This window comes from Pyxicephalus adspersus, chromosome 4 (assembly GCF_032062135.1).
Source record: "Pyxicephalus adspersus chromosome 4, UCB_Pads_2.0, whole genome shotgun sequence".
NCBI lineage: Eukaryota > Metazoa > Chordata > Amphibia > Anura > Pyxicephalidae > Pyxicephalus > Pyxicephalus adspersus.
In genome coordinates this window covers 2,546,443-2,573,989 of record NC_092861.1, presented here as the reverse complement: position 1 = coordinate 2,573,989, position 27,547 = coordinate 2,546,443, and the positions used below count along the sequence as shown (strand labels likewise).

General features: G+C 40.5%; 1 protein-coding gene across 3 annotated transcripts; it reads right to left on the bottom strand.

Moving 5' to 3' along the window:
- Nucleotides 1-952: 952 nt before the first annotated feature.
- HMBOX1 (homeobox containing 1) lies at nt 953-26,373 on the bottom strand. Of its 3 annotated transcripts, none has more exons than XM_072407226.1 (8): nt 25,900-26,373; nt 17,321-17,406; nt 16,158-16,268; nt 11,494-11,647; nt 7,025-7,107; nt 5,179-5,274; nt 2,640-2,734; nt 953-2,137 (listed from the first exon to the last, which is right to left on the bottom strand). In XM_072407226.1, exons 1-8 carry the CDS (start codon nt 26,358-26,360, stop codon nt 2,000-2,002), a joined length of 1,224 nt encoding a protein of 407 aa, XP_072263327.1. In that variant the 5' UTR covers nt 26,361-26,373; the 3' UTR covers nt 953-1,999. The 3 variants fall into 3 exon arrangements, with proteins under 3 accessions (XP_072263327.1, XP_072263328.1, XP_072263329.1); XM_072407227.1 differs by having other exon boundaries at nt 2,640-2,731; XM_072407228.1 differs by having other exon boundaries at nt 2,640-2,728.
- Nucleotides 26,374-27,547: the final 1,174 nt, after the last annotated feature.

Sequence of the window (27,547 nt, the reverse complement as noted above, 5' to 3'; positions counted from 1 at the left end):
TTAAAGTGACCTAATCACCACAGCATAGAGATGGCTACCTTACCTTTCCACTGGCGCTTGTGTTCAAATATTGCTGTGACGTTCCTCTCAGCCACCACAGGTATTCATTCCTTCACCTGCAACACCTTTGAACGCAATAGTCCCTCCCTCCAACTTTGAAGTGTGAAATACCTGCAGAGCAGAGGTATCTGAACACTTCAGCCAATGGGAAAGGTATACAATCTCTTTATTAAAGGTAGGTCCTGTACAGGTACAGGTAGTGATAGAGTCACTTTAAGAGATGACAGTAGCCCTAAATCTGCAGGTTTCGGTCTGTGAGCATTCACAGTCTAGTAATATGCCAACGGCAGTGATTTTTTTAGCTTGCCCTACAGAAAAGATGGCATGGGTGAAGGTCTGGAGGATAGCTGCCAGGGGTGAACACAAGACTGTAGATGAAAATACAAATCAAAAATGTAGATAATGTGCAATTCGCCTTACACCTCATTCTAGCTTCATTTCATGATCATCAAATATAATACAAAGTGATAGTTTTGGCACTTTTGTATTGTTTGAAAACAAGGTGGTCTATGCATGAATTCCCTTTTAATAAACAAGTCTGTGCAATTTTGCCCACTCATGTTCTATATATATATAAATTTAGCTGCTAACCCCAGATATTACCGGGCACAAATAGGGAAGCTCATAGGCAGGAATGTACTGCAGGTTTGTTTAGGTCAAGTTAAAAAGTATCCAAGGTAGGCGTTTGATAACCCCCAGCAACGCCTCATTACAAACTGACACAAAACCAATTCTTTATATTTTAAAGACAGACAGATTCATGTAAAACAAACAGAAAATCTATTGCAGTAGAAACGAGAACAAATAAAAAGTGCTTTTTAGGCAACGGCCAACCTCCAAAAGTACATTGGGGCACCAGATTTTCCAAAATTATTACGGTAGTTCAGGGAAGTTTAATTTTTTTTTTTTTGGATAGAAAGTACTGCCTTGCTAGTCAGACCTCCATCAAAGTCTGTTAGATATTGCTCAAGTGTGGCTGATGACTTAAACACGCAAACAACCATTGCAACCAATGAGAATCTGTAACAGAGCAATGTAAGTGCTTATCTTAGTGTTTGTACAAGTATATGGAACACAAGTGTCCATTTAAAAACCAGGGCTTCTTCTGTATTCAATTGCCGTCTCCCATTTGTCAAAGTCTTATAAGTTCCAATATGTGGCAGGGTTCTTGGGACTTTTTCTTCCTTTGACAAATGGCAGATTTCCACTGCGAACTTGCTTAGATCAAACATTCTCAATACGGGTTCTTCCAGAGATTGCTAGGACTTCCAAAAATGTGAACCAGTTTAGTTTCAGGGCCAAAGCCATTTTGCAGAGCCGGTGGCATTCTGCAAAAGTGTAATGGGGAGAGGGGTATTCTTCTCACTGATTTTTCCCCACCAATGCCATAAGGGCTCCTCTGGAGTAAAAGGTTGAGAAAGGCTGACCTAGTCAATAAGTTTGCACATGACATTCTTTGCAAATGCAATGGACGCTGGGAGGAACTGGCAAATGATTGATTAAGATTTGAACCCTTGGGCTAAGGCTGTTTGCCAATTGAGGCATCTTACCCCATATTTCACGTACAGTCACACATTGCTTCAACACTCCCTACACGCATGAGAAAAAAACAACATAAAAGGTGCTTAAGGAAGGAAAAGCATGGGGGCGGGGGCTGGAAGCACTTGTAAAATTGGAATGCCTGAATGGAGTCAAAATGTTTTAGACCCAGGGAAGGAATATGGCTAGAATTAATACTGAGAAATAGCAGACGTGAATATGGGCAACTATGCCATCTTCACAGGACGAGACCCTACCAGCTAACTTTTTACGGACAAGAGACTGCAGTTATACTGATATAGGAAACACACATTAAGGACCGAGGAAAAAGATTGCTAAGGTGCTACGTCTAAAATCTAAGAAACCCTCAAGTTTTGACCCTTCCCGCTGCAGTCAGGTCTCAGTCATCGTCCAGAGCCTCTGTCTTGATCTCTCCAGCCCCCTGCCGGGCCAGCGCCAGGATGGTGTGGTTGACGGCAGCCATTTCGACAGCTAGGGAGATGGGGTCTTGGTGGTCACTGTGACTGGTGCTGTCATCCTAAGTATGTAGAATGAAACAAGAGAGAAGCTAGTTAATTACTTGCACATACATACAAGACTACCTGCTAGATACAGACTACCTGCACCACCCCTTCCAAGTTTAACTCACCATTCACCTTAAATAACTGACGGTCATGATAGCTAAATCATCTTTACCTAAATGATGCAATGTGGTAATGCTGAGATAACCCTACTGATTGATAATGTTGAGATTACTCTTCTGATTCATGTGGAATGTAAATGGGTTCACACTTAGAAATGACTTCATCCATTTTATTCCCTAACATGATAAATGTCTGAGATTTATTTAAAAATAAGGCCAGATTTACCCATGTATTATCAACGGACACATTTAATGTTTTACAATATTCTTGGAATCTTGAGTAAATGTGAGCACAGCTTAAAAAGAAAGGTCATTTCTCAATATGGCCTGCAGAGAGCAAATAACGGGTCTGTAGGAGGTTGGGACAAACTTGTAGTACAAAAGCAGAGAGGCTCACCTGTTCCGAGTAATCGTTGCCGTCCACGTCGTCACTATTCGAATGCCCCCCTGGACTTTGTACATCGATCCCATGACTCTCCAGGATTGCTGCTTCTTCGAAAAAAGCAAATATTGGCCCTAAATTATCTGCACTGGTAATATAACACATGCAAAGCAACATAATATCATCAAATAAAACAAAAAAATCTATATGCTGAAGGCAAACGTTTTTCTCTTGAATACAGTAGGTAAAGATTTGAACTTGCTCGTCTTTTAGCGATATCTGAAGATATTTCCCTTCCTCCTCTTTCTGATCTGCTGTTTAAGTTTTCGGCTTGAAATTTATTTTATGTATGCAGACACTTTGCAAACTATAAAGCACAGCAAGTTGGAAGGTGCAGTACAATGAGACCTAGCAGTGCCTTGGCCTGAAACACAGATCACTGATACAAAGCACTTTGGCTCAGTGGTTAGCACTCCGGCCATTGTAGTGCTGGGTCCCAGGTTGGAATCTTGACCAGGACACTATCTCCATGGAGTTTGCAAGTTCTCCCCGTGTTTTTGTGGGTTTCCTCCGGATACTCTGATTTCCTCCCACATTCCAAAAACATGCAGTTAGGTCAATTGGCTTCCCAAATTGGCCTTAGACATATGACTTCGGTATGGACATTAGACTGTGAGACCCTTCGACTATGGACTTTGTACAGCGCTGCGTATTATGTTGGCGTTCTATAAATACTGTGTAATAATAATAACTCTACCCATCTGATGACCACTGAAGCCTCCCTGTACTGACTGCAGATTTTTATTTTGTAAAGCATCACTGCAAAAGGGTACAAGCCTATGGTTCCTGCCTGAGGAAAATGAGAAAAGTTCATACTAGCACATACAAAAAAAAAATATATATATATTTTCTTGCACATGGTTTTATTACTGGGATGATATTGGATGCCCAACTGTCAGATTGTTCCTTTCAGGGCAATGAATAATATTCACAATTATCACACAATGCTTTATCTGTTATATTATGCTAATCTGGAGCAAAATGTGTTGCTGGCTTCACTAATGAGAATTCTAATGCATATGTATTGTCTAATTAAATATACACAACAAAGCATGTATATCTATGCACTGGTGCCAGCAGCATGGAAAAAGAGAATACATGTATGTGCAATGTGATCGCTCTATGCTAAGTTTAATATTTTAAGAGCTTAAGAGTTAACAATAAGAGCTTGTTACCTATCACCAGCATATTAAATCCTTGTGATTGCTCTCTAGCAAACGTGAAGCAATATAGAACGGGCTCGGCTGCCCATGGTAATGATCCAGTTTGATATCAATATGTCAAGTGATGGTCTATTTTAGGATTCCAGGTGATGGTCACAAAACAGCCACAAGGGCATCTTAAATTTAGAGGAGTGATTCGCTACCTGCGGCTCTCCAGGTGTTCTAATCACAAGTGATGCCAGCCGCTGAAGAGTTTATCACCAAGATGACTAAAATCCATTCAGCGCTGCAGGAAAAGTATAGTGCCAATTACAGGTCAAGCACAGGGCATTGTTGGTTCAGGGAAACCAAACATTCACCCACTGTGAGTTTAGGGGAAAAGGTCCTGGTGATGCATTGCACAGGAACTGCACTTTTAAAATTGCAAGAATGTTATATTAAAAGAAAACAAGAAGTTGTTTTGGGTTAGAAGATCAAAGCTTTGGTATAAGAGCCGGGCAGAAAGCATTTTTAAAAGTTCAGTAAGTGCTGTGAATGTTTTTAACACAAGTTTAATATAGCTAAATGAAATTATGACAGTGCTAGGTCAATACATTCAGCTGGATAGGGCGATGAGCTGTCAGAGAGCCAACAATTCTATATCATATAAGGTAGAAAACGCTCTCTCATCTCTGGCTTATCACAGATTGGCTGTGGGGTTTTACTTTTCAATATGTGGTGCAGACAGTTGGGTTACCAATATGGAGGGCTGTGGAATGAAAAATGTCAATGAATAAGCCTGGCAGTGTCTGCATGATTCCATCATTGGTACTGCTGTCATTTACAGGAAACCAAGGGGTGCTGGATCTTCAGGTAGATTAAGGTAGCTAATGCACACATGAAGTATACAGTTAGATGAATGGGTGGGTGCACATTGACCGGTCTCAATGCAGGGGGGACCTTTGCATCACCTTATACTTTTCCTCACAGGTACCGGATTCTGTGGAACTGTGCAATTAGATTTTACTCATCTATATATGAAGCAAAGCTATGTTGGAAGCTAAAAAAATAAGTAGCCATCACCCACCTGATGTTTCTGCACTCTATATGTAGGTAGTGTATGATGTCCGTGCACATTTATAACATTTTACAATGACAATCTACATATCTGGACTACATAAAGGATGATGATGACTAAACATAGGTTTATGACAGAATGGCTGCATGGGCTAATTGGGTTTTGTTTGTATCTGGTCATTTGCAATCCCCAAGTACAGCATTGTAATATGTTGGCACATCATGTCAATTGCCTCCAAACTGATGGCCGGCACGGCTGTGCTCTGGTACATTACCAATATTAGCTCTTCTTTTGATTTCCTTCCGCCTGTTGGCAAACCAGTTGTACACTTTCAAGGAGGTAACCCGCTCCAGATCTGAAAGCTTCTTGCCTGCAAAAAGAAAGCAGAATGAGAATTAATGAAGCAGGGGGAAGGGAGAACCAATAGCTGGGAAATTAATTATTTTCTCAAGCAAGTTTTAGGCCTGAAAAGAAAACACATTTTATTATATATGTGCAGATGTGTCTAAACCAAAGCAATCGTAGGCTGCTATATTAATACAAAAGATTTTCCAAACACCTGTAAGCTTATAAATGCAAAGTATTGTCTGGTAACCTTGAGAAAACGGTAAGCACATTGAAGAGGCCACGGAAACATCTCGTTACACCTCGCACAGCTCCCTGCCAGAAGCGTCTTGGCATCGGGCTGAATTTAAGCTGGTTGGCTTTCCACCAAGGGCTTTAATAGGGGAATGAATTATTGTTCCGACATAAATTATGTAGATCGTTGTGATTTTACATAACATTTCAAGGTCCTTGCTGAATAATATGAAATGATGACAAACAAAACATCGCTCTGCATGGATTTCCTAAGTGTGAACCTGGTGGTGGGGCAGCAAACATCTTCATGGGTCAACTTGTGGAAACCTGTGACTGGCTACATTCCAGTTTGCATGTTAGTACTCAAACTTGGGGTTCAATGCTGTCTGAGAAGCATATATACAAATATGCATATGTAAAGAAACAACAAGTGTGACAAAGTAACTTCACTAAAAACCAATTCTCAGACACCTGACAATGGAGGTTTTCAGCACAGGCGCCAGGGCTCTCCGGTGCACAGGCGCCAGGGCTCTCCGGTGCACAGGCGCCAGGGCTCTCCGGTGCACAGGCGCCAGGGCTCTCCGGTGCACAGGCGCCAGGGCTCTCCGCTGCACAGGCGCCAGGGCTCTCCGCTGCACAGGCGCCAGGGCTCTCCGCTGCACAGGCGCCAGGGCTCTCCGTGCACAGGCGCCAGGGCTCTCCGCTGCACAGGCGCCAGGGCTCTCCGCTGCACAGGCGCCAGGGCTCTCCGCTGCACAGGCGCCAGGGCTCTCCGCTGGACTGATCAAGAAGGTAGAGAGGGATTATTGCAGAAGGGATATCGCCTATCCTTTTCTGCAATAATGACTGGCCTGACCATGGATCTTGAAAGTGGTTTTGATTTAGGCATCTCCACTTTCTGATGGACATGCCCCCTTTGGGGAGTCACACATAAAACTCATGTCCCTTGACTTTTGCTTATTTTAACCTTTTCATTTCTTTTAGCACCCTCCTCTTCTGTCTTTAAAGGCTACAACCTATATTCATCTTTCAGTTGTTGCAAACAGTTATTTGGCATCAGCTGAGGGTCAGTAAATTCCGATGTCCTCATACTCCGGTGCAGTTGTACACCTTGGCTTTCTGCCTTCTTTTTGGTCCTGGTTAGGTCTATATTATCACCCACTGTGAAGACAGCAGTGAAAAGCTTTGTATAAAATAATGGATTGGAAAGCCTAGAGTAACCAATTTCCCAAATAAAATGTATAATGTACTTCTTGATAAAGCAATTTCTTTTTTAACCAACCTATAAAATACGAATACCTCAGAAACCATATATTTTTTCTTTCATTTATGTTTATAAAAAAATTATTGAAAATAGGACGCTCTGTTTATAATTTATTACAAATCAGTCCTGCTATTTGCAGGTTTATGAACTATTTCAAAATCAATTTTAGAAATAAAGGGATACCGGTTTTAAACCCACAACGATTGCAAAAGTTCTGATTGTATATGGAGAGCTATTGACTGTAGAGATCAAAAAGATGCAGACGCATCACACTCACCTGGTTTTTGTATAACTGCATTGCACGCATTGGCAATTTCCTCCCGCTTGGCCTCATCGGGATACTGGTTTTCATTAAAATAGCTGGAAAATTCAAGTGTTCATAGTTAGTGTTATCTTATCTATATGAGCACAACAGCTATTGCTTCTGCATGTATTATAAAACCTCCACTGCCAGCAGCCAATGCCCCCACAGTAAGGTTCATTCCAATATTGAGATAGATACATGGTGTAGATTATTGCACAAGAGCTGAATAAACATTTGTTATAAAGAAAAAAAAGTCTGCTCTTACTTCCAGCGACTTAGGATACATTTGCCAAATACCTATAAAATACTTGGAGCACCAAACACAGCACAGACCGTTGGCTTCCAGAATTAAAGACCAAGCACTGCTTCTCTCCCTGCTTGTGCAGGTTGACTGGTCTTGAATCTGCAGTAATAGTCTGCAGGCAGTCTATAGGCCTGTAGTGTTAAGCTACGTACACACGTCAAATTTTTCTCGTCTGATAATTGGCTTCGGGCAAATATCGTGCGATAATCTGGTGTGTACAGCCTGTGTCGTTCATCGTCCGTGGATCCGTCCTGGCGGATCCACAAACGATCCTAATGAAATGGAAGGGGGAGAGCGCACAGCAGGGTGCCGCTCCGTCGCTCTCCCCCTCCCCTTTCCATAGAGCAGATCCGTGCTGTATGTACAGCACTCGTTCATGCATCGTGCGGTTCTTATCAGGATCCTTTCCAACGACAAGAATTGCACGTGTGTATGCAGCTTTAGAACCAGCATGGTTCCGTCCAACAGCTCTGTGCACAGGATATCTGCAGCTACGTAAAGATGTTACAAGGTAGTCACACGGATTTAGTGCACAGGAAGGTGATTTTTATTCTTGTCTTCTACTGAGGAATAGATTGAACACTTGACATATGTGAAGCGTTGATTGTGTTTTGGATACAGCTTCTCTCCTCATAAAAGTTAGAAGGAATACAAAAGCAGCTTGAAACATGTTGATGCAGCTTAAGTTTAACAAAGGACAAAATGAAGTGAACAGGTGACATGGATATAAAAGAATGAATGATCTCAGAAGAATCTCATGATATGTGATGTTAAATGCCAAGAACAGAAAGCGTGCTGCACGTGCCGATTGACTTCAGCCCATAATCCTGAAATATAGAAAGATATGCCGGGTCACCTCCCCTAATGTAGGTGGGGCTGCATACCCTGATAAATATGAGTATTTTAAAAAGTAAGACGATTAAAGCCAGAGAATTTTTAGGTGCAGCAATATATTGAAAATCAAAGGTTAAATATACACAATGTTTTTAGTTCACATTGATATACATATTAGTTCAGATTGGTCACTCCCACTGAGCAAAGTGAGATGGGAGCCCCAAAAACTAGACAGAAAATCCCTCATCAACAAATAAAGAAAACAGAAATGAAATATCGTGTACCGACGCGTTTCACCTCTTAAGGCTTCTTCAGGGGACTTGGTGAAAAATATTTGTTCAATGGCTGCATACAAGAATATTACATATACACAGGATTATATTCAAGGTAAACACTAGGATATACCAAATATCACGATGGTAACTGTGAAGGTATAAGAGAAGATATAAGAGAAGAAGATATAATTAGATACTAATTCAATATACAACACCAACATCTCCTGGACCATATTTCCCATCCATAATAACTTGTAAAAACAGTTCATGTGATGCAGAACTAATCATTAATGTACCATTTAGACCACATTGACGTTAACCTGATCCTATGACTGTTATCATGATGAATATTGGTATATCTTATTGTTTTACCTTGAACATAACCCTGTGTACATGCTATTTTCTTGTATGCAGCCATTGAACAAACATTCTTCACCAAGTCCCTGAAGATGGCCTATGAAGCGAAACGCGTCGGGTCATGATATTTCATTTCTGTTTTACTTTATTGTTGATGAGGGATTTACTGTCTAGTTGGTTTGGTCTCTCACCTCACTTTGGAGTGACCAATCTGAACTAATATGTATATCAATTTAACTACTAAAAACACTGTGTATATTTAATCTTTGATTTTCAAAATATTGCTGCACCCAAAAATACCCTGGCTTTAATCGCCTTTCTTTTTGAAATAATCAGCCCATAATCCAGGCATGGGCAAACTACGGCCCAATATGGTGGTTTCTCCTGCCCTTTGGGTGTTCCGCGGCTCTGGCCGGTGGAGGTGGGCGGGCTGTGTCCCTGCACACAACCCGCCCACTCTCTCGGCTCCGAGCTTGCCATGGGAGAGTGGGCGGGCCGTCACTGCACAAAACCCACCCACTCTCATCACAGGCTCAGATCTGCGATTGGAGAGTGGGCGGGGTTATGCCATGACATCACGTTCAGTGGCGTCACAATGGCACAACCCTGCTCACTCTACCATCACCCTGGCCCCTCTTTAAAATTTTATTATGTGGACCCCGTGACTGAAAAGTTTGCCCACTCCTCCCATAATCCATCGACTCAGGGCTCCATTAACCCTGAAGAAGCGTCATCTGCGAAAAACACATCTGCCCCTACCTGTCTCCTGAGACCACCAAACTCCTTGTACATGCTCTTATCTCTCGTCTGGACTACTGTAACCTCCTCCTCCCTGGTATTCCACTAACCCGACTCTCTCCTCTACAATCTATTATGAATGCTGCAGCCAGACTCATCCATCCTTCCCATCGCCCCTCTTCCGCTGCATCTCTTTGTAGTTCTCTCCATTGGCTTCCATTTCACCTTCAATTCAAGCTCCTGTGCTTTGCCTTCAAATCCCTCCACAGTTGTTGTCCCACTTACATCTCTGACATGGTAGGAAAATACTCCCCCTGCCGCTCTCTCCGCTCCTCCAATGACCTACTAATGACTTCCTCACTCATAACCTCATCACACGCACGGATACAAGACTTCTCTAGAGCTGCCCCGACTCTCTGGAATGGTCTTCCTCGTCCTATTCGGCTTGCTCCTACTTTCTGCTCATTTAAAAGAGCGCTCAAAACCCATTTTTTCAAACTTGCTTACCCCTCTTCTTCTGTCTTTTGAAACCATCACTACTTCCCACACTACATATCTCCCATCCTATTGTGTGTGAAATTCCCCCACCTACCAGATTGTAAGCTCTTGGGGAGGGTCCTCTCCTCCTGTATCACTGTCTGTATTAGTCTGTCATTTGCATCCCCTATTTAACGTACAGCGCTGTGTAATATGTTTGCGCTATATAAATCCTGTTTAATAATAATAATAATTAATAACACATCGGGCATAGAGACAATACTTTTTCCCTATTGTATTTCTATGAACCTGTGCTACATATTTTTCCCACCACACACGTGGGTTACACTTTGATGCAGGTGAACTTTGGCATATTTCTTTGCTATTTCTGATGATAAACCCAGGCATATATTGCGGAAAAAGAAATGCAACTTAGACATACGAGGCTGATCTATCCTCCCCGGGTGCATTCGAGGTCTGTCAGGAATGAGTTATCTCCGTATCAGCTATGCCGCAATGTATGCATAGCTAAATTGGATCCAGCAACTTTAAGATCAAGGTATAATATTATTATAGCAGACACTTGGCCCCCTTCCATGGTACATGCAAAGCTGAAAAACAGCATCTGAGGCTTCTGGAACGGCAACAATCGATAGGAGACGGCAGAAGGGAATAAACCAATCATAAAATTATTGATAGCAGAAGTTTTTTCACAGAACAAAGTGCTCATCCTGGTGCAGTTCGCATCCCAGGACTAGAGATAGTTGTAACGGGAAAACCAGTTCTAATACCCGAGTCATTTTTTTTTGCATATTGATATCAAAAAGTGATTCACCCACGACAGGCTGGATCAATAAATGGCCTCAAACAGGCTCTTAAAGATCAACGTCTGGCCATGGGCAGGAATATGGTAATCAACCTGCAGGTATTCACTAAATATTTCCTGGGGGGACTGGTCCTTTAAAGAGAGTAATAAGGGAGGAATAAGTTTAACTTTTTTTAAATAATTTATTCCGCTTTATGAAACTTGATATTTATTTTAGTAAATTGATAAAGTCTTCTCTGTATGGCAGGGCAATAAATGACACACACCTGTCCTTGTTGAATTGCAGGTGTAATCATACTTAACCAGTTGCCGGCACACAAGGCACAGTACACTGAGCTACGCATGCGTAGCATACCTCATGCCTGCTCGGCACATGCGTAGCTTAATGTACAAAGCAGAAGAGATTACAAATACCACCTGTCCCTTCTGCAATAAAAGACCTGATGCTTGCACTTTTTTACACCACCACCTGTATATCAACACCATCTATTCCTGCCAAATCAATGTGTAACCCTCAGTATGTTCTTCTCTGACCTAAGCCTAACTATATTGCTAAGGATTCCAATGGACAAGCTTCAATGGAGTAATGGAAATGATCATAATCACACAAAACCATAAACTGAAAACATACCTTTCCATGACAGCTAAGCATTCTTTTCGCCAGGTGAAGCGACTGCCCCGTCGTAACCTGAATGTCCCAGAGGTAGCGGTGACAGGGGGTGGCGTCTGCCTCCATTCTGTGTCATCTATTGGAATGGGTGCTGGTCTCATACTTAGAGTTGCACCTGAAAAATAAAAAAATCAAGGTATAGTTAGTACATTGGGTACATTATTTTACACATAATACTCATATTTATTATTTCTTTATATGCTAGTTTAGTTTCAGGTTTGCTGGTGATCTTTCCTGCATAATACAAGGCCAGTGATGGCTTTGGCTGATTGGAATTCAAGCATTTAGGCAAAAGTAAAATATTCCAAATGTAATCCTGAGCAGAAGCTGCTCCCAGAATACCACACACATCAATGATTACACAACTACCACAGTGGATCTGTAATTTTTTAATTTTAACAAGTCTTCATGGCTTAAAGAAAAACAAATCTTAACTTTACAGGCAAATCAAAAACACGTCCCAACGATTGTTATCTTTATTAGAAGGAAAAAAAAGGAGATACTATAGATACCAAATGAAAATTACACATATTAGTGGAAGAAATATCTCCAACAGGATAAAGATAAATAGAGAAAGCATTCTCATTGTACAATGTCAATTGTTAAAGTGTTTAAATATGTTCAGAAAAACAAAAAGCTAATGAGGAGGGGAAAGTTTCATTGTATGTCAATGGAAGTGGAATGGAAGCACGGATACCGCATGGATAGATGAAAACCTAAACTTGTCTGAAGCTCTACCCCAATTCTGTATACAATATAGAACCTCTGGAACGGTTTTTAAGGAGCTGAACTCCTCTTCATTACAGGCCGATAAACAGATATGGCCAATACAGAGAAAGGACAAGGGATCTATGTTGGCACACAAGTGTTTCCATGCACTATGTAACATAGTACAATACTGACTGACCTTTTTGCCCAGGACTATCTCAACCCATTGCGTTTTTGTTTTTTTTCCAAATGTTTACTAGAAATTTTTCTTTTTTTTGGCAAAGAAGCTTTTTTCGACTTTCCACTTGGGCACCACTAAATATTTGGAACTGGGTCCATAAATCTGATGGGTTCCGGCAAAGTCCTCCAAAGTCATTTTTTAAAACAGAGATGTCTATTATTATTAAACAGGATTTATATAGCACCAACATAATATGCAGCGCTGTACATTAGTTTTATGAAACATCCAATCATTATTACATTATACAATTTGTTTATCCAATCATTTTGCTTGTTTAGGTCATGCAAAGCATCTGACATCTTTGTGAACCTTGAGGAGAGATTTTTTTTTAATAAATAATTGTATTGTGAAGATCAGGAATTATTCTTTATTATTATACTCCTGGAGTTTGTTTTGGACCCTGGCTGGGAACTTTCATAGACACAAAGTTCCTATGACATTTTTAAATATGAAAACCACAAAGTATTGGTAAGCAACAAGTTGACCCTAAAACCTTTTCCAAAACAATATATACTCTTCACATTAAGAGTTTTAAAGAAATAGTGCTTGGCCTCTACTTATTGCGTTCTGTTTTCGTTAAAAAAAACTTCTTCAGGAGTTTAGGGAGGCAATTTAAGGTGCAAAGTATCCAGTGTAACAAAAACATGTAATAAATTAATAATTAATAATAAATCTTTTTTGTGTATATAACTTTAAAATGACATTTTTCGTACCTTTAAAGTCCCCATGCAGTGCTCAACCCATAAATTTTTTTAAGCCGGGTGGGAAGAAATTGTAGGCGGGTGGCAGCACCTATATTGTGAGCAAACGCTTCAGTAACCACCCAAAAACAGCCGGGTGGGTGCTAAAAAGTGCTGGGTGGTGTGCCCAGCTAAAAGGGCCTGGGGAGACCCCTGCCATGGTCCAGCAACTCCCCTTTCTGACAGAAAGACAGAATTGGAGAGCAATGCCTCATGTCACCTACGTCATGCATCCCGGGAGGCTTCTTCTGCACATGTAATGATTTTGGGCATGTGTAGAAGGAGCCCTTTCTTTAATGGAACAAAAAAATTGCCGATCTCACACATGCACAGTGAGATTGGCAATCTTTTTCCCGATCTACATCACCCAACCTTGCTCCTGGGCAGTGCGAGATGGGTGATGTAAGAAGAAGAACCCGGAAGAAGAGGGAAGATGTCAGCGTCCCCCGCTTCCTCTGGCCAGCGCCAGATACCGGAGCGACGCGGGACCCAAACGAAGAAACCTCCCAGCGGATCTGCAGGTTTAAAGGTAAGTGTGAGTTTAGTTATATTGAGTTTAGTTACGCTTTAAGATTAGGGCTACATCTATGTTTGGTATGTCTGTAATTCAGTCAAACATGTGACGATTTGTTTCTTTATGCAGCAACTACTGTAGAAAAAAAAATGAAGAAAAAAAGCATATAAATATTTTTCGTTTTCTTTATTCTGCAAAATAAATCTGAAAACATTTGCGTAAATATACAAAGCAGTTACAAATGTTTTAAATGTGTTTTAACGATTTTGCACTGCATAGAAGACAATGAACAGCGGCGAAGGGGTTAAGGTGTCTGTTGCAGCCACGTAGTAGCAGCACAAAATGACACGAAGCGCGCACAGATTTCCTTCATTGAGAAGGTGCATACAGATGTCTCCAGGCCCGTGCTGTCTGCTGATTGCAATGTGATTATGTGAGCTGCACAGCATCAGCCTGCCTAATTGGCTGGAAATGTGATTTGGTAACCCCACAAGGTACGTCGTAAGATGAAATCACAGGCATGGCCCAGGGTTTCCGAGAAGCGAGCGAGGAGGGTGCGTTACTCCAATTTACTCGGAGAAAAAGGAAAGAGTGTAAAATTGTTCCACTCCATGGTTTAAATAGTCGGAGGAGTAGATTTCCGTGTACCCATAAAGCAGAGACTGGACTCCCTTAGGCAGATGAAAAATAACTTAATATTTCTCTATCGCTAGATCGCTGACTGGAACGAGAATTAATCTTTCCTGCCTTCGGGTTTTGTCTGTCATTTGTATAAAAAGTTATTCTTCAACTAACATACACACACAGAAATGTAAAAGAATTAAAAAAAGTCAGGATGTGAATTATGTCAGAAGGACGAAATGTGGCAAAAGGGCAAGCAAAGTCAGCCAAAGGTGAGAACTTGGGCTTTATCGGGGTAAATACCCCATAGATACCAGCCTGATATTACCAGGAAGTAAGCTGTAAAAGTTATGCTGATTCTAATTTCTAATTATCTTTACAACAGCACAAATATGTCCAACAGATGTGTGTGTGTTTCTACAAGCTGTGGACATTGGGCAATTCCCAACTGTCACAAAATGACAGCCGTGAATTGCTGTGGAAATACAGGAGCTGTAGAGGCTGTTGTGGTTACAAATCTGACCATCTGGCTTCTCTGTGTAGTTAAAAATTGAGCTCAGTACTAACCACAAATGATGGAAACAAACTCACGTATGCCACAATTGCTACTTCATAGCATTTCACTGGGCAAGTTTCATGATTGTATTTGTATGTCAGTGATAAAATGGCCATAGGTGGAGAGGGAGCATTGTCACCCCATAATAGTCCCTGAAAAAAGAAATTTGGAAGGATAACCAAGGAATATCATTATTACTATTATTAAACAGGATTTATATAGCGCCAACATATTATGCAGCGCTGTACATTAAATACAGATTGCAAATGAAAGACAGATACAGACAGTGACATAGGAGGAGGAGAGGACCCTGACCTGAAGAGCTTACAATCTAGGAGGTGGGGGAAGTATCACACAATAGGAGGGGATATGGAATGGTGGGGGAGTAGTAAGGGTTTGAAAACAGAAAAAGTTGGGTAGGCAAGTTTGAAGCGTTGGGTTTTAGGGGCTCTTCAAATGAGCAGAAAGTAGAAGCAAGCCGAATAGGACGAGGAGACCATTCCACAGTCGGGGCAGCTCTAGAAAAGTCTTGTATCAGTGCGTGTGAGGAGGTTATGAGTGAGGAAGTCATTAGTAGGTCATTGGAGGAGAGAAGAACAGCTGGGGTGTATTCTTCTATCGGGGCAGAAAGGTAAGTGGGACAAGAGCTGTGGAGGGATTTGTGTTTCAGGTAGGTAGGTGGGGGAGGAGCTGTGGAGGAATTGAAGGCAAAGCACTGGAGATGAATTTGATTCTCAGGTGAAATGGAAGCCAATGGAGGGAACTACAAAGAGAGGCAGCAGAAGAGGAGTGGTGGGAAGGCTGTGTATAGGGTAGGTAGGTGGGAAGGCTGTGTATGGGTTAGAGGAATACCGGAGAGGAGGAGGTTACAGTAGTCCACAGGAGAGATAAGAGCGTCTTAAAAGAGTTTGGTGGTCTCTGGGGACAGGTAGGTGTGGATATTGGAGATGTTGTGCAGATGAAAAGGAATATTTCAATGAAAGCTGCAACATTTTAATGAATTTATCATATTAAAGTTGATTTTGAGATTTTAGCAATGAGCTTTACATTTACTTTAGGAAGGAAACTATCGTACTTTTGCTCAGCATATTATTAGTAGTAAAGCTACTCATGCTTTTCAGCAGCAGACAGTGCAAACACTATAAATTTCAACCAACTTCCATCACATCCTCGGGGATTTACAGAAAGCATGTGGTGAGAAAACAGTAATAAGCTATTACAATAAAGCAGTAATTGCTACTTTACCAGGACTCGTCTTCTCCAGCTGGTACCACCGATAAAAAGCTCTTTTCTTCTGTTCGCTTAAATCTGAGCCTTGCTGGAGCAGCCAGTGAGAGATCCTGCTCTGACTGATGCCTGCAAGACACAAACAGGCTCTGAAAAATGCTTGAATACATAAAGCAAAGACCGAACACGCCATAAACTACACATGCAGCAACACTATGGGAACGCTATGGTTTTCCTAGAGGTTGGATGATAATTCCCTGAGCAGGGATGGATTGGGGCACCAAAATGATCACTAAGGTGGTATAAACTGACATTCAACTTAAAAGGGAATTTCTCCACAGCCTAGTAACAATTTAGTCTCTGCCGTTTATTAGCATTTATTTGTATTATTTAGAGGTTCCCCGAGATCTGACAATTGCTTTACCACTAAAGACACCTGTAATATTCTGACTGAACACCAGCAAAAGCTTTAAATATTCAGTTTAAAGGATTTAAGGAACCTATCAGGATAGAAATATGCCAGATTCATCAGAAAGGCTTTGGGCAGCATGGTGGCTCAGTGGTTAGCACTCTGGTCTTTGCAGCGCTGGGTCCCAGGTTTGAATCTCGACCAGGACACTATCTGCATGGAGTAGTGTATGGAGGTAGGGACATTAAATTGTGAGCTAGTCACATGACTATGGACTTTGTACAGCGCTGTGTAATATGATGGTGCCATATAAATAGCGTATTATAATAATAATAAAGGCTTTGCACCAGCTGACAGAATGCAATCACTGCTGACCAGCTAGCTTTAAAAAAATGGAAGCATTCAGGGAAGGTTGTGATAGGTGACTGATGGTGGTTTGCACGATGCCTGCAGGGTTGGGTAGGTGGCTGGTGCAAAATCTAGGACAGTCATCCCCAACCCCGGTGATCAGGTACAATAACAATTGCAAAGTGCAACAGTAGAAGTTATGTAGTGTCTACAAGCTGTATAAACTCCTCTATTATGGACAAAGCTTCCATCCAAACTTTATGAATGCAAGAATAAAACACAGTATTAGAGCTAAATTTCAAACACTGCATTGTGATCTTACAAAGTGGCGAAATGAATACCAATTGTTCCGATGTATTATAATAATGAATAAAGGGTTCGTGGTTTTACACCTACAGGGATCCATGAGCTTCATTCTACTCACCTGTGACTTGTGCAACCACTGCCTGCGATATTCTTCGGTTTGCTAGGAAGGCTTTTATTTCTTCCTTGATGACGCTACTGTCCCTCCTGCAATAAGAACATATAAATGGAAGTTTAATATCCAAATTTCTCCACTCAATTTGTTTTTAGTGTTTTGAGCTTGGTGCTGGTAGGTCTCTGAAATCTGTGATAAAACCTTAAAGACTATGTTTACATACTCCTCTGTTTTCTCGGTATCTTTTCTTTCCTCATTGTTCTATTAGAGGTCTCACTGTGTAGTCCAGATATGTGAGTGCCCCCAGCAAAATTTGGGCACGGACAGCACCAAACCCTTGCTCTAAGTTTTCCCTTTTTCTTCCAATCGGCCAGTAAAAGACAGCAGCTCCTTTCCCACTATCTTAATCAGAAAACAACAACAGGTTCATATACTTACCTTTCCAAAAACTCATTCCGTGAAAAAGCAACAATTCACATAGCTGTGCTTGGCCCTATCATTCCCTATGGTTTCTTCGTTGGCTTGTATGTCAATATAAAATTATGGAACAAAAAGAGTTTCTGAAGGATGGGACTTTTTAGGATGTACAAAATATTACTAGAAAAGTTTTCCTTTAAAATATATTGAACAATTTCATTTTCTCAATACACACTAATACATTCACATTATTACACATACTATTTAAAGGGCAACCAGCTCAGGTTTGAAGATTGACATTGGAAAAGATGCAATTAATATAAGTCTCGCACAGGTGAAAATACATTTTAATTGATTCAATGTTTTATAGTTACTTAGTAGGTTAGGTTGAAAAAAGACATAAGTCCATCAAGTTCAACCACTGGGGAAACAAACATATCCCAGATATAAAACCCTATAAGACATAGTTGGTCCAGAGGAAGGCAAAAAAAATACCCCTTTTTGCTTCAACAGGGGAGAAAAATTCCTTCCTGATTCCATGAGGCAATCAGATGTTCCCTGGATCAGCAGTCTCTGTTATTTTTACTTTAAATCCTTAATCCCCAGTTATATTCTGTGCTTCTAGAAATCATCCAGCTTTTTCTTATAGCAATCTATAGTATTTGCTGAAACTACTTCCTGAGGGAGCCGATTCCACATTTTCACAGATCTTACAGTGAAGAATCCCTTCCTTATCCGGAGCTTAAACTTCTTTTACTCCAGATGCAAAGAGCGCCCCCTTGTGTTTTGTAATGATCTCAAAGTGAATAATGGGGAAGAGAGTTCTCTATATGGACCATTTATATATTTATACAGAGTGATCATATCCCCCCTATACGTCTCTTCTGGAGTTAAAAGATGAGCTACAACATGAATCTTAAATAAGTGTGGGGGTTGCACCTAGGATTTCTAACATCATGTACCATGAAAGTTTAAATTAAACATTATGTGTATTTTATTATCTTTGTTTAAGGATATAAGGAAATTGGGATATCCATCATAACATGTCCTTCTGAGGAAGCCCTTATGTGGAAAAGCAATGTGTTTAAATATTGTACTCCAGAAAGAAATAATGACACTCACAATGCTTTGTATATTTTTTATCAGGTGTATTGAGAAAATAAAATTGTACAGTAAATTTTATAGATAAACTTTTGTAGTAATATTTTGTACACACCTAATAAGTCTCATCCTTCAGGGGAAAAATCTTTTTGATCTTATTAAGTAACAGGGATGTGGCATGACGTATAGAAGGATGTTTCCTTCCTTTCGCTCAAATGTAGATTTCTATGCTCTGGAATTATGGAAGCATAAAAGTGATGGGGCAACAGGAAGTGGACACCACTGGACCAGGAAATTCTAGCAGCAGTCTTATATGAGTAAACCAGTATTTCAAGAAAAAGGCCACTGGAAAGGTAAGTATATGAAATCTTCTTTTGCGGGTATTTTCAGACTCCATCTGACTCCAGCTCCTAAGTTCATTGTAACTTTGACTTACCACAACATGCAAAGCAATTGAATACCAGTGATGGTTATTTACTGCTTGACAATGGCAAAGTCTGCTTTTTGCAGTGCAAATTTCCATTGCGGATTTATCTGGGGCTCACTGAGGCAACTTGCGGAAGACTCCCAGTGAGCCATTTAGTACAGCATAATCAACAAAAATATTAACACCCAAGAATTGCTTCTGATTCTATTGGCTGCACAGCTCTGGCCAGTCGGTCATCTTTTGCAGCCATAAAAAGCTCAGAAATCCTCGGTGATAACAGGTGAACGATAAAAGATAAAAATATTACAAAAAAAGTGATATATATATTAAAAAACATCATTACAAACAAAGCTGGCACTGATTTGGATGATGGATTTTGAAAGTCATCAGTTCCAAATTATTCAGAATGAATGAATGGATTCCTAGGGCTCTGTTTATAAAAATCAGTTACTACCATTGAAACACATAGACCTGGAAGACTCCTATGAGGGAATGTCAGAGTCCCGTTTTATAAACAGAACTCCTAAGCAGACCTACATTTTTAAAAGTGGCTATCCATTTTATATATTGGGGAAAAAATTTGTGCCCCTTGATTTTTGGGGAGGTCTCCTCATCTTCAGTGGCTCCCGAGCCTCCTGAGATACTTGCATCATATCTTGCACATATTCTAGGAGGTTACAGCAGTGTTCTCCCCGGCCCTTTTAGCCGAGCACACAACCCGGCACTTTTCAGTAACCACCCGGTGATTACTGGAAAGTTGGGTTACAATACAGGTGCTGCCACCCATCCTAAAAGAATTTCAGGGGAGAATACAGCAACAGGCGGCTACTTCTGCCCGGGATTGGGCATGTGCCATCAAAGGGTTTTCCTGTTATGTAAAATACTGCATGTGCAGGAAAACCAGCACTAAATATAATTGGAGGAAGAAGCATCAAACCATCTTACACCTGCACAGTTCTAATTCGGGCGATGTGAAGAACCCGGAAGAAAGAAGACAGCGGCGCTGGATGGAACAACGGCGCTGGATGAGACAGGGAATGCTGGAAATAAAAGAGAAAAGCCGAAGTTGCACAGGCTAGGCTCAGTTTGTGGATTGAAATTTTAAGTATTAAAAGTAGATTTCGGGGCAGCAGAGGCTGTACAATTACTAAATAATCACAGAAACCCTTGCACACCTCTATGACATATTTAAACTTTACCATGACAATATGGAGGCTAAAACTACATAGAGAGAGAGAATGATGTACAATACTTCCAAGGTGACAGCACTGCTTCCATCATAACTAGGTAAAAATAAAGCAAAAAAAAAATTAAAATAATGCAACAAACTGCAAAATAATTCCAGTTTTTGCGTTTCGCTGGACAAAAATCAGCAAACGAAGCTTCTCTTGTCTGCTGTGTGACAATACATTGAACGCTTGTGATACTCGCATCATCACAAAACCCATAGGAAGGAAGAGATGGACGGGTAGAGAATCGGGAAAGACACTGATGTACGTGATGGGAAAGTGTTAATAAAGCAGAGAGAGAGGAGACTGTGTACAGAGCCAGGGGCCAGACGAGCAAAGTGAGATGTCATAAAGTAGCTGGCTGCCTGGCATTGCTTTTAATGAGTGTCATATCTGATCAGAAGTGTCATAACACCAGGATGGATGAGGGTAATTCTAGGCAACTTGAATAAGGTGTGTGAGTGCCATATGGCATGTGGAAAGTTTCATTACTGAGGGGAGACATAAATCTTATACCTCAGACATAAAATCAGAGACATAAAATAAAAGATGGAGGGGGTGGGTGGTGGATTTAAAGCTGTAGAGACGCGCATACAAATTGGTAAATAATTCTGGAGGAATGTGAAGTGAAACAAAGAAACTGGATTAAAGGTACACTAGCTGCGAGGGGTGTGGGATATGGTTTTATATGAGCACTTTGTAAAGGAATGAAGTGCTTGTGACTTAAAAAGATCATTAGTATATGTAGATACAACCACATATTTTGTTACGAAGCAACCATGCCACAAAAAATGCTATTGCAGTGCATTTCATTTTTTATTAGTCCTTTATTCCTGGCTTATTTCACCTTATCTTACAAATCTATCTATGGCTCTTGGTGTGAGGTGGATGAGCAACAGATTAGTAAAGAAGCATGCACCAAGGTCCTGTACGAGCATGAGAAGATTCACAACTAACTTTGCATGCCAATCAAGCGAAACAGCATATGTTTGGTCAGCAAAACACAGAACACAGGGGGAACCAGATTGTTTAAATACACAATATGACTGAAAACAATTGCTTATGATTGGTCAACTGTTGACATTTACACAGCAGATTTATGAAAACGAAAAGCATAATAGAAAAAAAAAAACGTAAAATTGTTAAATGAAGTGAATCTTGCTCATTTTCCCCCATCCCTCCCCAATGGTCCCTACAACTTCTTCTCTCTACTCCCTAACACTGTACTCTGGCTCCCAGCGGGTTGATTACATTTTAAACATTTTTATTAAATAAGGGTCCGCAAATAAAGCTACGGGATTACCTTGGTGGGCTCCGGTCAGGATTTCATTCATATAAATACAGAACGTCCTTTGATTTTTATCAGGAAGAGATTACCGATGTAATGATGTAACCCTATTTTGCTGAGCTGACCCTAAAAGTTTTATTATGTCGTGTTGAATTTCTTTTTCTATCATTGCACGTGGTTGCAACTGTTTTGAATTGTTTGTGGTGTGTTTCTTTATTCCTCCTTCACCACTTTTATTGTATATTCCTTTGAAAATGTAATCAAATCTTTGGAATTAGGAACCTGAAAATGCCTAGCAAAGTTAAAAGGGTCTTTATGTCAAGAACTGCAAAACAAAGGCGAATTCTTTAATGATGGCTAATTCCAGCCATCCTGGACCAACCAGCAGCCTCAGCAAATCTATCAGACAGACTGGACTTAGACTAGGTACATACTTCCAATAATTATCGTTAGAAAACGACCGATTATGCACAATTATATTGAACAATTGTATTTTGCACAATTCTGTACGATATAACGGTACGATTGTTCAAATATAAACCGCCAATAGTGTACACATGCTGGATACGATTGTTTGAACGATGCAGGAAGTGACATGTAAAGGAGAAAGTGTATTGCAGAAACATGTACGATCACTATACGACTGTACACACAATAGTGAACGATCGTCAGCCAATCAGATCCGCCGTGACGGTCGTTCATTTCCAACGACAATCCCTGTTCGTCGACGTTGTTGGTCACATTTTTTTTTTAACGATTTTCGGCTGATCGGTTGTTCGTTTCGATAATTATTGGAAGTGTGTACGCTTTACAAGGTGTATTTTGGGGGAAAGATGCGTGGGGAGCCTGGTTTTCTTTTAAGGGGGAAATGGATACCAATATATTATTATCACTGTGATACACTACAGCACACTGCGTTTATAATCATCATTTTCTAACTTCTGTCCTCACATTCTCCTATTAAAGAAGAAACTATATTATATGAAAGATTTTAATTCCTTTACTAGGTTTATTGTACATTAATTCTGTGCCGCTTCCAATACATACAAAAGTTTTCAAGAATCCGTAATATATATAAAAAAAAAAAAAAAAAAAAGTCTAAAACTGCCGATTTTGCATTACGAGTTGCGTCAGTAAAATATCAGGCAATAAATCAAAGATATCATTACATACCACACACAAAAAGATGCCCAATCACCTACCCATCCCGGGCAATGAAGACAGAATGGAAGTGCAAGGCCTCCTGGGATACCTACGTCACGCATCCAGGGAGAAAAAAAAATTGCTGATCTCACCCATGAGCAGTGAGATGGACAATGCACCTGCGTAGTGTGAGATTGGGTGATGTATGAAGAAGAATCCAGAAGAAGAGTGAAGAGGGTGGTGGGGCCCGGTGCTTCCTCTGCTCCGGATCAAAGAAGGATACCGGGATGATGCGGGACCCAATCAAAGAAACTTTCTTATGGAATGATGGATTTGCGGGATTAAAGGTAAGTGTGATTTTTTTTTTTTTTGACTACAGTTCCACTTTAAATTTAAAGTGCATGAACAAGCAACTTTTTAATTTTAACATAAACAGCAAAAGGATTGAGCCATGCATGGGCAAACTACGGCTTGTTAGGCTTTTCAATCCAGACCATCAAATATTGGGGAACCACTGCTCCCATTGAAATTGAATAAAAGTTTTCTTTTAATTGACACAGAACTTATATCAGTTCAAACAAACACTCTCAATCTAATACTGGCTTAGCCCAGTCTGTTAAATTTTAAAACTTATTGTGGCCCCTGAAGATAAAAACTTTGCCAACCCTAGGTTGGACCGTGTCATGTTTTTACTGCTTTCTCTGCCCGTTAGTGTAAAATATCCCTTCTTCTTGTCCTGGTGACCAATGTCACCAATATAGAAATCGAGAGGAACACCAACCTTTTTTTTTTTTTTTTTTACTAAACAGCACATTACTCATCTATCCCCGTTCCCTTGCAAGGTGCCATTTTCTTCTTTCTTCACTTGCGATCTTTGGCCTTCATTTCCCTGTTTCGGATATTGCACGGGAGTTCATTCCCCGCCTATGCATAGAAAGTTGCCAAAGCCAGGTATTCTGGCAACCAAAGCCAACAATGCATCCACAGCTCAACTTTTGTCCAGAAACCTGGAGCAATTAGGAGGGATTATTGCAGGAAGGACATCGCCCGCCCCTTTCTGAATAATGACCGGCCTGATCAGGGATTCCTACAAGTGGAACTATAATTCGGCTTTAAGAATATTAGGTGAAGAATGTTTGTTGTATACAGACACCTGTTTCAAGTACAAATCTCTGGAATGAAAATTCTTTTCCCTTTGGAAACTTTCCCCTAATTTCCTATAAAACAAAAGTGAAGGAAAATTACTTTAGCACGGTGCAGACAGGAAATAAAGTTTTCACCTGGCTCTTAATAAAATGGGGTGAAAGTACACCTGAGTAAAAATCACATCTGCGTATCGATATCGAATTATCTTTCAGTTTATTTCCATCATTTATTTCCAGAGGAACAGAGGTTGGGGTTTGAACCCCTTGCAGCAGCATTGTCCAAAGGGACAATATATATATTACTTATATACTGATCAGACGGTGGCTTTCAGTCTCTCTTATTATAACACAAGCACCAAAAAGTAATTTTATCCCACTGAAGAAGCACAATGCATACAAATGACCCGGAAAGAAGTATTTTTTGATTGCAGCAAAGGCAGAGTTTCACGTTAACCTAATATACTGTAAAGCATAAAACCTTCTATATATCTATGTATAACCTATGGAGGTTTAATTCTCCCTAATATCCCCCCTTTGACACCTAACGGAATTAAATCCATTTTAACTTGTATTTCTATTGACAGAAAACAGCTTAACCGTCAGACTGAGTTATTGAAAGTCTTGTCATTACAATATATTAATTATGACACGAGGAATGCAGTTGCTGTGTCACCGGAATGAAAAGCCACCGTAGTCAGCAATGCTCCATCCTTCCTCGTATCGAGCCGGGTGAAGCTAGGGGAAGACGGAGCACTTAATTAAAACAATGGAAAGATATACAGTAATGAAAGGCCACAACAGAATTTTAATCGCTTTCCTAATTAAAAAGCGAAATGAGAACATTTCAAAACCAATTACAGTGTTTGAGTGAAGAAACAAATGTATTTGTTTAGCAGATAGATTTACAGCGCTTGCATTTCCTAAAAGCATTGATAGTCAAATCATTGTTCTCCAACCAAAAGGATGGAACAATTCATTGTGCAGACTTAAATCAAGCAATGTTGTGATCCTTGAAAACAAGACCTTACAGTGATTGCCAACCGTCCTACCTGCTGTACCCCAACAGAATAGAATGGGATGTTGTTGGGTACATCCTTCTCAAGTAAATGGGGAATTTATGCTTATATGCAGACAGCATAGAAACAGCAATGGAGGAAGAACCATATGGAGGGGTGTAATAACCCTAGGGTAACCTGTGGCCCTTTGCAATTCTTTCCCTCACATACCTATTTAATGTACAGCACTGCATAATATATGTTGGCGTTAAATAAAACCTGTTTATTACTATTATTATTATTAATAATAATAATAATATTATTACTGCTTGATGTCATACCTTTCACTCTCCCCTCCTGCACCAACTTCATACTCTTTGCATGCTGTTCCTGCACATATTGTTTGCATTTACATTATTCTTCCCACTAAAACATTGCTAAATCCCCAAATTTTACTGAATATGCACTTTTAAAAGTGCAAAACAGATTACAATATTTTCTTAAAAGTTACATACATTTGCAGCTCGGTAGCTCAGTGGTTGGACCGTAACTGCCTGGAGTCTGCGGGTACTCCCCGTGTTTGTGTGGGTTTCCTCCCACAATCCAAAAACAAACACTTAGGTTAATTACCTCCCCCCAAATTTTACCCCAGGACCAAATTAATGAAATATGACTATGATAAGGACATTAGATTGTGAGCTCCTTTGTGGGACAGGAATCGACATGACTATGGACTTTGTACAAAGCTGTGTAATATGTCACCGCTATATACCTAATGTGTAATAATAATAATAATATATCGGAATAGATTTTTTTCTAAGATCAATGCACTTTGCTCACCTCATCAACTCTTCCACCTTGTCATCCACATCTAGATCCTCCTCCGATGCCTCGAAGCTATACGACCTTGGTCCGATGCTATTGGCGTGATACCGTGTTGGAGACATCTTGCCATTGGATGTTGGGATCCTCTCATTGCTCTCTCTCCCGTTCTGGTTGGTAGTGCAAGGTTGCGGAGAGGTGTCGCAGCTATTGCTGGGCGATGGGGACATGCCGCAATGGAGGGTCTGTGTAGAAGCGGTGGCAGTGGAAGAAGAGGCGGGGACATTGTTGGTGCTGTTATAAGTGCTGCTTCCATAGTTGGACCTCCTTCCAAATTTGTCGCTGTGTTCTTGGTCCAGGCGGTCCAACGTCTCCAGCGCGTGCAGGATTTCATGTTTGGTCATTCCCGTGCGTCGCAGACGCTGCAGCAGGTCTATCTGCTCTATGGTGAATCTGGGTTCATCTGTGTAATGTGACATGGTTTCTGGCAGACTGCAGATAGAGAAAGAAAAGAAAGATAATTAATCACAAGTACTAGGATCACAATAAAGAAAATGTATACAGATATAAAGGATACAGGTATTAAAAGAAACTATCAATGGAAACTTTAGCAAAGGATAACCCCTTCACCAAACATTCAACCTTCAGGGGATTATACAAAATGTAACATTATTATTACTACGAACAGGATTTATATAGCGCCAACATATTACGCAGCCAACATATTACGCAGCGCTGTACATTAAATAGGGGTTGCAAATGACAGATACAGACAGTGACACAGGAGGAGGAGAGGACCCTGACCAGAAGAGCTTACAATCTAAGAGGTCTGGGGGGAGGTAAACAATAGGAGGGGATATGGAATGGTGGGTGAGTAGTGAGGGTACCTGAACACCCATAACAAAAGGTACAAATTCCTACAAATACATCCCAAATATTCACCAGAAGAGTAGAGGCCAATTCCAGAACAATGTCCATGGATCTAAAATGGGAGGTGCAAAAAGCCGATAAAGGTTGGACGGTTAGGTGTCTACAAATGTGACCATATGTTGTTTGTGAATGACATGAATACGGATGTATTATTAGTGACTGGACAACGTATGTTTCATTTACTCAGCACAGCCTGTATTATGTTTATTGTAACATGTTCTATGATTTCTGTGGAATTTTACAAATAGGAAAATAAGAGTAATGATTGAAATCTTCAATTCTCTGCTTTAGTATAACCACAAATGTAGCAGCAGTGTGATACACAAGTGATGGGCAGCATCTGCTTCGAATTACAATACATAAAGGAAAAGAATGCGGAGGGTTCCTGCAGAATTGTTTCAACGTTTCACACAAGATTCAAGCAATTTTCACGCGTGATTTACACCTTTTTCAAACTGAATCGGCTTAGAATAATGTGTAAATCTGGGTGAAAGCTCATGGTCCCATTTAAACCCTTGGTTGAAAGCTGCACAGTTATCCACTCACAGGCACATAGCTAACTGATACTATGAGCACAGAAGTGGCAATGCAGGGTTCTCCCCAGGCCGTTTTAGCTGGGTGCACCACCCGGCACTTTTCAGCACCCACCCGGCTGTTTTTGGGTGGTTACTAAAGAGTTTGGTCACAATACAGGGGCTGCCACCAACCTACAATTTCTTCCCACCCGGCTTAAAAA

Coding starts and splice junctions, on each gene's coding strand:
- HMBOX1 (XM_072407226.1), bottom strand. CDS start 26,360: ATGTCACATTACACAGATGAACCCAGATTCACCATAGAGCAGATAGAC. Junction 11,648..16,157: donor GCTGGAGAAGACGAGTCCTG/GTAAAGTAGCAA, acceptor TTTATTTTTCAG/GTGCAACTCTAAGTATGAGA. Junction 7,108..11,493: donor TGCTTAGCTGTCATGGAAAG/GTATGTTTTCAG, acceptor TGAATTTTCCAG/CTATTTTAATGAAAACCAGT.